Below are 12,381 nucleotides of genomic sequence, written 5' to 3' on the forward strand. Positions count from 1 at the left end.
TCGTGCTAACGCTATAGCTTAATTTAGTAATGCAATAGGTATCGTAATTTTTTTCAAATTCAATCATATAAACCAAACATTTGAAGTCGTTTGTCTATTAAGTATTTGTTAATATAATTATTTAAACTAGCTATGACAAAATGTCAATAAACCACCTGTTAACAATGACTATTATAACTTTATATAATTAATTGTAGTCTGGTACACATTATAATTAAAAGTTTTTAAGTTTGGACGATGATTCTACAACTTGTAAGACCAAGTTTATATAGAAACATTGCAACAAAAATAGATACACTAATTCATAATCACTACAATATCACGTTCGCACGTTGCAAGAATGATTTTAATTAAATAATTTATTTACATTATGTAATATTAATATGAATTTTAAACTCAACAAGGCTAAATTTTATAAAAGCTACTTTATTCAAACAAGGTGCATCTGATGTAACTTTCCGTCTTCGTAAAATAAATGAAATTTTTTTGACGTTTGTATATATATATCAAATGAATAAAAGAACTGTGTAAATAGCATGTAATTCAGAGTCTAAATTGTTTATGAGTTTAAAAATAAATTTCGTTGTGTCTTGTTATATTACATAAAAAATATTTAAATAAAATATTAAGTGATCATATATTATCTAGCAAATATTTATCGCACAAGTTCTTTCTAGTTTTTAACAACGTGAATTACTAACTAGGTTAAAAAAAATACGGCCTATGTGGGCATCCAATGACATTGGTTTAGAACCTTGACCGATCTTATATTTAGCATAACTGTGGCATAGTGTTGGACACAAACTTTTGGTATCATTATTTGTGTTCTCACGGTGTTTTATGTCGGCTTGTGTGATTGCGCATGTCGTGTCGATATTATGATTAGACTTTGATTCTAAAGACATACAATGCATGAAATTTTATATTGAAAAATTTATATATTTATCTTTATATAAAATCTCTAGTATATAAAAAGTGTTTGACTCGTTTCTATACTACTGTAAACATTGCTAGTGGTGGTGGCAGTGAACGACCACCAACTCCTTATTTTTTATCTATATTTTTAAAAGAAAAAAATAATTGTGAATTCCATATATCTACTTATTATGACAAGAAACGAATTGAGATTAATAGACTTATATGTCAATAACAGATATATGTAACAATTACAACATATACAAAAAATAATGTTAATAACATGTTATGATATTTTTTAAATTAAATCATGTTGTAACGTACAGGCAATGTGCTAGTATAATTAGAAAGATAATTTCTAACATATGAAAACTTTATGATTGGTAAGATAATTTCTAATTTAAAAATATTTAATATATAAAAAGTCTATATAAGAAGAGACAGAGTCCAATGTTCGATCTTACAGAGGAGTATGATCTATAGCTGTTGAGTAAGTTTGATCTTGCCCAACCTTGCAGCTTCTGTTTTGTGTTTTTATGTTGCAGCACATTGAATTTAACGGCTGATGTTCGTGTTTTCTGTTACAGCACATTGAATTGAACGGCTGAGATCAAACAACTGAATTAGAGGGGGGGGGGGGGGGGGCAGTCTGAAGGAAACATGTTCTTATAGTATCATCAACAGCTCATCTAAATTTAGTCATCAATATCTTCATTTAGATGATTATTTAAACTAGTTTCACCCTTCAAAGCATACTCCACTAGATCGAAGAGATCATCTAAATATAAAGGTTCTCTCTCATAATATAGATGACATCTAAAAATAAATGATAGGATAGTCATTCTGTTGAAACTCAATTTATAGTCTTCATCCTCTATTTTCAAGATAAAGAATAGGATAGATGAACTACTAGAGATGCTCTTAAGTGGGAATGCGAGATTGTTGGCACCTGCCGTGTACTCAAAATATTCAACACATAAAATGTGCTCAGGCCCCAAGCATCAGAAACGATAGAAATAACCACAGCAATTTTACGGTGCCAAACAAAAGAAGCTAGCTGCGAGGCTCAAAGATTTTCCGGCATAGGTAGTTGTGAATTCAGCAGAATGGTACATACAGGAAACCATGACAAATAAAAAGAAAATACAAGTTGGCTATACCCATTATCGAGCACGGAGTAACTAGAATCCAAAACAACAGACTACAGTGAAGGAAGAAAGAAACGTGTCATTTTTACCTCACAAGGTGCAAATATAAACATGATGGTTGAAACCTACATTATAAATTATTGGAAAGTCAACTAAATGGTTTTAGTATCAGAGCCTCGCAGATCTGAATTCCATTCACCCCCTTAATGCTGTCGAGCTAACCACTTGGCCAGGTCATGAAGAAGATGAACGACTCATGCACAGTTGCACACCTGGCAGAGCATTAATATCTTGTGCGCAGAGGTAGCAGACATTTAAAGGTACTAATTCCCTCTTATCAGCAGCAGGGCCCTGAAACAAGCTAAGGTGTGACATAACATCTTATTCTTTGTAATTGTCAGCAAGGTAGCCATAGGAAGTGCATTATGACTCTTACTCCTAATATACCAACAATAGCTGGGTTCAAGTGAGTTTGCCATATGTAAAGATAATTTATGTTATAGTCAATAGGAAATCTTTGGTGCGACAAAAGCTGTGCAAGCTGAAGCAATGCTGTTTTGTGCGGAGCTCCAAGGTGTAAGATTCACCACGTCGGTGCCTTTGACTTCTCCACAAGAATGATCCTACCGTTCCACTCGGTCTCATCACAAGCACGAATTGCTGCATCAGCATCCTCGTCCTTCTCCAAAGATAAGAATCCAAAACCTCGAGAATCCCCAGACCTATAGAAAATATAAACTGGGTTTAAGAAATATTTCATTTGCAAAATGATCTAATAAAGTACTGACCGAAATGGGTTGCTTCGAAAAGGTAATATTATATGCTGACAAACTGCTTCTATCAAGGTAAGTGCCCGAGCTTTACACTGTGTCACATGTTTGGAACATGTTAACAGTACTCAAGAGGAACTCTATCATAGCACTCTTGGTCAAAAATTTGAAGTTCAAACTTTAATTCCGAGCATGAATAATTTCTCAAATTCCTAAGTTACAAACAAAAAATAGTATGCATAGATTTGCCTTGAAAAGTAGTACCATGGTATCAAAAACTTATTAGTTAGGTTTTATAAAGTTATTTTAGTATAAACTTGATGCTCATAATTTCAAAAGTTTAACAAAATTTTGTCCCAAACATCAATTTTCGTTTTAACTGAAGGGAGTGGATAGTAAGATACATATCAGCCTCATCAATCAAAAAGAAGAGTTATCATTGTTAGTCAGTAGAATGGCAAAATGTTCCTAAATTCAAAATTTGATTGTTTTTACTCGGATCGTCGCAAACTTGGCAGGGTGAAATTTAGTAAGTTCTTTCACACCAGGATACACGACAATCACCAAAGCAAGATGACTATACTAAATATAGCACAATTTTGGATAGGTTATAGCCAGCCAAAATTATCCTTCTCTCATTGATATGACTGTGTACAATGTATCAAATTTAGGTTACATGCACATTGCATTCACGCATGTACTATACTAAATATAGCAACAAAAATATGATGCTATGAACTGTGTGGTAACTGTTAAGCTATATACTCAGGAAAATAAATGTGCTCCTCTCAAGCTTCAGCTTTAAATGTTAGCCAGCAGAATATTAAGTTAACATCAACCAGCTGAACATCAGGCTCTAGACTCCTTTGAATGCAACACAGACAGAACTAAAACTAGAGGAACATAATGTATAAATAATGAAACAATTAAAAAAAGGTTATAGTTTCACAACTTGCATTCTTCTAACATGGCATTGTCCATATTTGGTTGGCTTTGGACAAGGTGCAACAGAAACTTGATAAGAAATGTCATGCAAATGTAGTTGCAGCAGAGAAGAGTATCATCCAATGATAACGAGCTTCAATAGAATGAAAATAATTTAACCTGGCATCGAGCTGTTTGTCAAATGTATGTATTACTCCCTCCAATTCCAATGTAACTGATATAGCATTATCATCTCTTTTCTAGATGCAAGCCATTTAGAAACTTCTAGACACCATTACATCTTTTATTTCCTGTTTGCTGTAGCTAAACAAATGCTGTCCCATTCACAAATAAATATCTATCTTTTCCAATGCAGTATAAATGAAGGGCAACAAGGTCACTTGAGCTATTCTGGCAATTCTTGTGCACAAGTCTAAAAATTATTTATATTTGGAATCAGAGGGAGTATCAGATTAAAATTTATAACAAGAATAACTACCCTCAAATTTAAAAATTGTAAACCTGTAGCACATGTCCAAGGAAGACAACATTTTCAGAAAGATCTTGCAAACCACATGTCAAAAGATATTTTGTGCTTGGGGGATGGACTACCTTTAAAGAATAATAAATATGCACTGAAACCAAAATATAATGCCAAAAAGATGTCTATGCATTTGGAGGGAAAAAAAATAAGTGAGGTATGAATAACTCCATATGGAAGTATTACCTTTTATCCCGAACAACACGTGCACTTGTCACACGGCCATACTTAGAGAATTTCTTTTCCAAATCTCGCTCAGTGGTGGCATAGCTAAAACCTGCAACAAATAGATTCCGTCCAGGCTTACCCAATCCAGTCTTCCTGTTGGCAGGTGGTGACCAAGGCCTTCTAGGTGAATGATGACGATGACTGGATGGAGATGATCTGCGCCGGGGTGAATGCCTTCTACAATGTCAAAACAAACAGAAGATTGAACTAGCAGAGCATAGAAATGAATATCCATGGAAGGAAAATGAGACTATTGGAAGCTGCATCAGTAGCTGATATTACTACTAAAGATCAATGCCTTCAACATTTTAAAACATGTCCATGAAAAAGCTTGGTCTTGGAAGTTACTCATGGAAAGAAAAATTACCTTGGAGATCGTCTATGGTGACTCCTTGAGTGAGGAGACCTTGACCGAGATCTACCATGTTCCCTTCTATGTCTAGAGCCATCAGTTTTCCTCGAGGGTGACCTTGATTTTGACCTATGCCTCCTTCGTGGGGAGTCCCTCCTCCTTGATGGGGAGTCCCTCCTTGGTGAGTCCCTTCTCCTTGATGGGGAGGCCCTCCTTGGTGAGTCCCTTCGCCTTGATGGGGAGTCCCTCCTTGGTGAGTCCCTTCTCCTTGATGGGGAGTCCCTCCTTGGTGAATCCCTTCTCCTTGATGGGGATGCCCTCCTTGGTGAGTCCCTTCTCCTTGATGGTGAGTCTCTTCTCCTTGATGGGGAATCCCTCCTTGGCGAGTCCCTTCTTCTTGATGGGGAGTCTTTCCTCCTTGGTGAGTCCCTTCTCCTTGATGGTGAATCCCTCCTTGGTGAGTCCCTCCTCTTGGGCAAACCCCTTCTAGGGGACACAGATCTTCGCCGTGGTGACCCATCTCCATGTCGATGCTCCCTTCGTGCTTTCTTTTCTGGAGGAGATGGAGAGTTTTGACGAACATGCGGAGATAACTCACGTGAAGAAGTCCTTCTGTGGTTGGAATCATGCTTTTCAAGAGACCGGGAACGGCGTCTAGCTGGTGAGTTTTGAGGACTGGCAAATTTACCAACATCATTTTCAACACGTGGTGACTCCAGTTCCTTAGGTGAATGAGTATGAGACCTCTCAGCTGGAAGCGAAACCATCCTATCTGGTGATGGTGTTCCCTTTTCATGTCTTGCAGAACTTTCAGGAGGAGAATCCCATTGATTGCTTGGTGTTAATATGCCATTTTTGGAACCAGGATTTTCCTTGTCCATTGCTTCCAAATAAGATGGCTCAATCACAGAGTTGCAGTTCTCATCACGTTCATCACTAGGACTAGAATTCCTACCATTCATTTGATCATCCTCTGACTCATACTTTTCACTGCGAGAAGTCTCATGTAACCCTCTGCTGTCCATATTTTCCATTTGAAGCGCAGAAGAATTTGGAATTTCATCATCATCCACACCACTATTGTTAAGTTGGTAATCCCTACTGCTATTTTCATTTAACATAGCGTCACCAAGATAGGTATCACAATGTGTAGTTTCTTCTTGGAAGTTTGATGCATTATTACCACTACTTTCATGAAGTTCTGTCGCCTGCTCAGCATCAACCACTGCTGTGGCCCGATTTGTGTTGTAGCCCAGAGAAGTAGCTTGTTCCTCAGAGTAACTATTGTGCAGATTCTGTTCAGCTGCATCATTTTCCATATCAGAATCTATATGCACATGATGGTCATCTGCTTGCTTCAGGGGAGATGCTGGACTAGTCGAGGCAGACTTCATTGTATTGCATGGGATTTGATCATTCATAAAGGGAAGAGAATCAGCACCCAAATATGAAATTTGGTCAGTTGGATCAACTAAAAGCCCTTCATTTAGCTGTGGAGATACATGCTGTGGATCCCCATGGAAACCCATGTGATCCAATAAGCTCCCATCATGATCTCCAAATAAAGGTCCAGGATCTCCACAAGCCCCTTCCAGACTTCTATCAGGGGAGATGTAATCCATCTGAGTACTAAGAGAAACAGAATAGTATAAGATCAGATAATAAGTAAAAACCCATAGCACATTATACAATAGAGTAGTAGGTAATCTGTTTCCAAACTATTCAGCTGAGCCACTGATAAAACCGTAAATTAACAAGACAAGATAATAGACAGCAAAAAGTTAAGACTTGTGCAGAATAACCTCATATCCACAAAGATAACCAAACTAAGGATTGCTTTCTATTGAAAAGTTTACAAATAAGAAATAACAACTTCAGCAATTACACTATTATATTACACTAATAATAAAGGATAGTGTTCAAGCCACTGAACCATTAGAATGTGTTGTGCAGTAACCTGAAATCTTACTGCCTTCAAAGTAAGTTTTATATCAGCTCCTGGAATAGAAACTTGTGGCTTGCATTAAATTAGAAGGGAAGGGCATGACTTGTATGAAAATCTAAAAAGGATAGCGGTCAGACCCAGCCTTTTGGCTGCATTATAAAGCATTGAGGAAACATTACCAACAGCTAAGTAAACCAAACGGTGAGATGGCATCCAAATTTTGTGCTTTATACAGACAATTGAGCCAAATGTATTTCAGAAAAAAAAAATTGCCTAACTCAGTGAAAACAGCAAAACAGAACCACCATGTCCCACTCTGGCAGTATTATCACATTGGCAGTGATTTTTTTTTTCAATTTGGATTTCCATGGGCACGCTTCGCAAACTCCTAAACAGTGCATAAATTTTCTATATAAAGGCTCCTTGTCTGGTCTTTGTAAAGTAATATTTTCACTTTATAGTAGTTAATTCCATCATTTATACCGTCAAATAGCTGTCACAAATATCAGATAATCACTCAATCCTACTATTGAGCATGCTAGAAGATGCATAATGTGCTTAAGTTGAGTAGATAGCCAGCGTTGCATGCACAGCCATAGGTTGTATGTTCAATTTAGATATCCAATATTCACTTTGTTTTTTGTTTAGTTTGGGGTTTTCTTTTTATTTTAGTTTCTAAGGCTGCATGTAAACAATAGACAATCCCCAAGTCGGTATATTTGCCTATGTGAATAGCCAATTTATTAAAAGTTGAATACACTTTGTCCAAAGCGACATGCATCCTTACGCATGATGTATTAATAAAAGCAATCGCACAACGACGAACAGTTTTAAGCATAGCAATTCTTTCTCTGGAAACATTTGGAGTCAATTACCAATTTGAGTGCCTAGACACAATGTCATTTCCACTACAGTTTCATCGAGCTGGCAAGTTGCCCCGTCTAGATCTTCGACATATGTATGAACAAAACCTTTGGTATTCTTCTCCTTTATCCACACAACGTGGACACATTATCCAAAAAAAAACTGCGGATTCCACGCGCCCACTGACTACTCAATTGGAATTTGCTACAACGAGCCGTATGAATGACACAGTTGGCTCACACACGAGCAAACCTCCCCCAAAAATTCAAGAGCACCACAACCAAAACAGAACCAACCCCAATTCCAGATCCAGAGAGAGAGAGAGAGAGGAAACACACCACCATGATTTCACCTCACCTTATCCTCTCAGTTCAGGTCAGGTCAGGTCGGCGCGGCGGCGGGCCACTGGATCTGGGGCCGGGTCCGGGTCCGGCGGCGTCCGGATCTGGGCCGGGCGCGGCGCCGTCCCTGCCGGCGCGAGCGGGGGGGGGGGAGAACAGAGAGGTGGGAGGCGGAGGCGGAGGAGGCCCGCGGGGGGGTGGAAACCCTAGTCGCCCATGGGAGGCAGGGGGTGGGGGTGGGGATGTGGCGCAGGAAGATGGGAGCCCCGCAAAATCGAGAGAAGCGGCCGGGAGAGGGGGGATGACGGGTTCTTCTCTCTGAGGCGCGCTCTCTCTCTCTCGCTCTCGCCTCTTCTCTTCTCCTTCTCTTCTCTTCGGCACGGATCCAGCCATCCAGGCTTGGCCTTATTCTTTTTGTTGTTTTTTTTTTTGTTTATTGTAGGAAATTCTGCTCAAAAATATCTTTGGAAATATCGGCCTCTCTCACGCTATGATATATCCATGTGAGGAGGATCCATTTCAGCGTGAATATTCAATGTTTACGTTAAATTGACGTCAAGTTTTTTGAAATTTTGATCGTTTGTTAAGGTTTGGGGAGAAAATAGCAGTGGTGTTGAATGTACCACCCTGCTCGGTGAAATTCACACCAAATCTAAATAGCCGCTTACGAAATCAAATTAAGGATAACAGTACGATACGATGCACGAGTATGTTTTCTTTTACGTGTAAAAGTGCATGCTCATTCGACTAGTTATATTAAAATTATATTATGAAGTATAATAAATTTATGATACTAGGATAGTTTATGCATACTTTGTAACAAGTATTCGAAAATTTACGGGTAATTATAGTTTTGAATTTTTTACAAAATATTATCAAATATAAAATATTTTGGAACAGAATAAGCATGTTTTTCATGGGATAATAGATGTTACTAATGTGAATATAACACGGGAATCCTGCCACTTTGCTATACTTTTATTAAACCAACGTGGAATGTGTAGTTAATAGAAGTGTACATTTGATGGAGTTGCAGGTCATTTCTTCCATGCCCATCTAGCTACTGCAACAACGTTGGCCACGGTCTATAGGCAGGGGCAAATTTATCACCGGGGCTAGGGGGCTTCAGCCCCCCACCTGATATGTACCATTAAATCTCCCTTAGCCTCTCGAACAAAATTTGTTGTATTACTAAAGAGAAGGAAGGGCTACAAGTAGTTCTCTTTCGTTCAGCCCCTCATAATATTTTTTCTGGAACTGCCTGTCTATAGAACCGTGTGGTTAACTGGTTACCACAGATACCGTGCTACCGTTAGCGACTAGTAATGGTAAACCGCGGTCCCACTCTAAATTTAAATAAAATGAAATGTTGGTAAAATTTAGTGTGGCTTTTGCATTGTTCAACCACGGTTAACGTGGTAATCACGCGGTTTTCGCCGGCATCATCGGGGCGACAAAGGTTCTCCACGGTTTTATAAACTCTCACGTCATGTAGTTGTGTTTATCTTGTACTAACTGATTGTACTACGTGTCAATCATATATTATGTCATACTACATCCGTCCCGTAATAACCTCATTTTTCGTTTTTCCGTGTCCAACGTTTGACCATTCGTCTTATTTGAATTTTTTTGCGATTAATATTTTTATTGTTACTAGATGATAAAATATAAATAGTACTTTATACGTGACTAATTTTTTTAAGTTTTTATACAAATTTTTCAAATAAGACGAATGGTCAAACGTTGGACACGGAAAAACAAAAAATGAGGTTATTATGGGACGGATGTAGTATATTAATGGGATGGTAGTAGTTAATTCTCAAGGGAAAATACAAATGATGTGGCCAAAAGTTCCACGATTAAAAGCAGTTACATTTTAGGATCAAGATCGTGTGACAAACAATATCATGTTTGAGCTTCATGGAATTAACAACAAAGGCAATATGCCTCGAGATGTACCAGCGAGTGCATACTATTCGGAATACGGAGATTATTAAGAAACCAAGTCATCTAGTAGAAAGTTAGCATTTAGACATTAACACTATATCTAAAATATATTTTACCACTAATTTCTATTGCAATAGCCAGTGATGCAGTGTAGTGTCATGGGGTTCATCGTACGACACATCAGGGTCCAGATCCTAACACCATGAATATTATGTGCATGGCTTTCTTTTAATATGATTTTAAGGAGGTCATGGATTTACCGCTAGTCTTCGCCTCTTTAAGTGTGTGTGAATATTATGCATGCTTTTAATACAATTTTATTAAGGTTAGGAATCTACCACTAGTCTTCATTTTTTTTTCATTGTGTTCTAGGAACATAGCCATAGATACATGTATAGAGTCATGTGTATACGTATATGTCTTCCGTATAATTGAGAAAAGATTTAACATTGTTGTAACCCAAATCCAGACAAATATGCGCCAATGCATGATTTCCATGCGGCCAATCTAAACATTTTCAACCATTTGAAGGTTGACTCAAAGAATGGTACAAAATAGCATATTTTTACCGATTGGACCAGAGGACATGGACTATTTGTATTAAAATTCGTACAAAATTCTTTTTATTTCAAATATGTACTTAGATGTACGTGAGATGCCAAGTTTGTAGTCCTTTTTGCAACTAAAGTTCTCCTAATTAAGATGCCTTATCCTAATCTTTGACTCTGCACCATAAATTCGGTTACCCGTAGTGCTCTCACATGACCACTACTCAGTCACGGTCTTAGCCACTGGCGCCACACTAATACACGTTTCAGTCCGCTTCTCCTTATGCTTATAAGCTAAAATTTAAATTTTTAATTTTTAATTTTGAGTTGGATTTAGGGATTTTTTTATTATAGTTTATTTTCAGTATTTACTTTTAGATCGTCAAGAACGCATATATAAAAAATTATTCACAAATTATTTTTATTTGTAAATATACTATTCCGATAACCTCTTTGCCTTTGAGCTCACTGGTTCACCCATCTCGCTGGTTCACCATAATTGCACACAATTCTAGCTGTGCCAAATATGACTTGATTCTACGTGGAAGGTCTACTTTGACTCATAGTATAAAAAGCTGCAGCGGAGGTGGATCCGCTTCGGTGGTGGTCGGTTCATTGGTTCACCGATTAAATCACGTGTTTTTTATTTATTAATATTTAATTTGATAATATTATTTTTAATATACAACTATCACAAATAGTAAAAGAGGTATAAATAAACAATATATATTTTATTACATGGCCCTAATATTAAAATAATAGTTATAGTACGGTAATCTAATAAATTCATAACACAATAATGCTATAGGACAAATTAAGAAAAACAGTTCAATTCTTAAAAAACTGGCCGGTTCAAAAAAAAGGTCAATTCACATTTTTTTACCGGTTCAATTACAAGGACGGCCTTTAAGCAAAACCAAACCACCGAGGTTGTCGGTTTCGGTTTTTTCCAGTTACACTGTAAGTTCTGGTTTTTTCCGGTTCAACCACCGTTTTGTTTCGGTTCTTTTATTATGTTTCAACTGTGTGAGTAGTTGTCTATATTCCTGCATTTTGTGGAGAATAGATTGTTTGGATTTTTCATGGAAAAAACCAAACGACATATTTATAAATAAAAAATAATTTATGAATAAAACTTTTATATATGTATTCTTAGTGATCCAAAAGTTAAAACTGAAAAATAAATTTAAGGTTTAAATTTCAGATTTTGACATGTAAGCATAAGTATAAGAAAAAAGATAGCGTGTTGAATTCCTTTTGATGCAAATGTCTACTCCCTCCGTCCCAAAATAAACCATTTTTTTCACTTTTTACCTATATTTTTTTTACTATTCGTCTTATCCAAATTTTTTTTGCGATTGATATTTTTGTTTTTGTTAGATGATAATCATAAATAGTACTTTACGTGTGACTAATTTTTTGAAAATTTTTTGAAAATTTTTTAAATAAGACAGATGGTTAAATATTGGACACGAAAACTGAAGAATTGATTTTTTTTTTTGACAGAGTGAGTATAGTTTATCTTAAATGGGTCTAGACATGGTAAATGAACCAAGGCCCCTATGGGCCCCTGTGAGCGGCTAGGTGGTTGCAGCTACAAACCTGCCATGCCGTGACACAAAACACATGATTAGTCCGATGATGACGATGAATTGATGATGATGTGTGCGTGTGTGGTAAATGGATGGGCCAAACCCCAACTCCCTAGGAATATAAGGTCGTTTCCACATTTGCATCGCATTGATGTAATCCTGTCCTCTCCGTGTGAGGCGAAGGCAGATGAATGCATTCAAGGGAACGCCCGATTTGGCAAGACGGTCAGTTCCCTGAGCTAGGATTATGTACATGATTGTAAACA

General features: G+C 37.2%; 1 protein-coding gene across 1 annotated transcript; it reads right to left on the minus strand.

Annotated features, from left to right (window-relative positions):
• Positions 1-1,939: 1,939 nt before the first annotated feature.
• Positions 1,940-8,413, minus strand: LOC102720644 (serine/arginine repetitive matrix protein 5-like). The gene is made up of 4 exons (XM_006644108.3): positions 8,045-8,413; positions 4,894-6,507; positions 4,485-4,703; positions 1,940-2,785 (listed from the first exon to the last, which is right to left on the minus strand). The coding sequence occupies exons 2-4, from the start codon at positions 6,498-6,500 to the stop codon at positions 2,647-2,649; spliced, it is 1,965 nt and encodes a 654-aa protein (XP_006644171.2). The 5' UTR covers positions 6,501-6,507; positions 8,045-8,413; the 3' UTR covers positions 1,940-2,646.
• Between the last annotated feature and the right edge of the window lie 3,968 nt (positions 8,414-12,381).

This window comes from Oryza brachyantha, chromosome 1 (genome assembly GCF_000231095.2).
Source record: "Oryza brachyantha chromosome 1, ObraRS2, whole genome shotgun sequence".
NCBI classification, from domain to species: domain Eukaryota; kingdom Viridiplantae; phylum Streptophyta; class Magnoliopsida; order Poales; family Poaceae; genus Oryza; species Oryza brachyantha.

Bases quoted from the DNA above. Each gene is read 5' to 3' on its own strand.
- LOC102720644 (XM_006644108.3), bottom strand. From the start codon at position 6,500: ATGGATTACATCTCCCCTGATAGAAGTCTGGAAGGGGCTTGTGGAGAT. The intron at 4,704-4,893 runs GTAATTTTTCTT...TTGACATTGTAG, and splicing joins CACCATAGACGATCTCCAAG to AAGGCATTCACCCCGGCGCA. The intron at 2,786-4,484 runs GTAATACTTCCA...TATTTTCTATAG, and splicing joins CGTGTTGTTCGGGATAAAAG to GTCTGGGGATTCTCGAGGTT.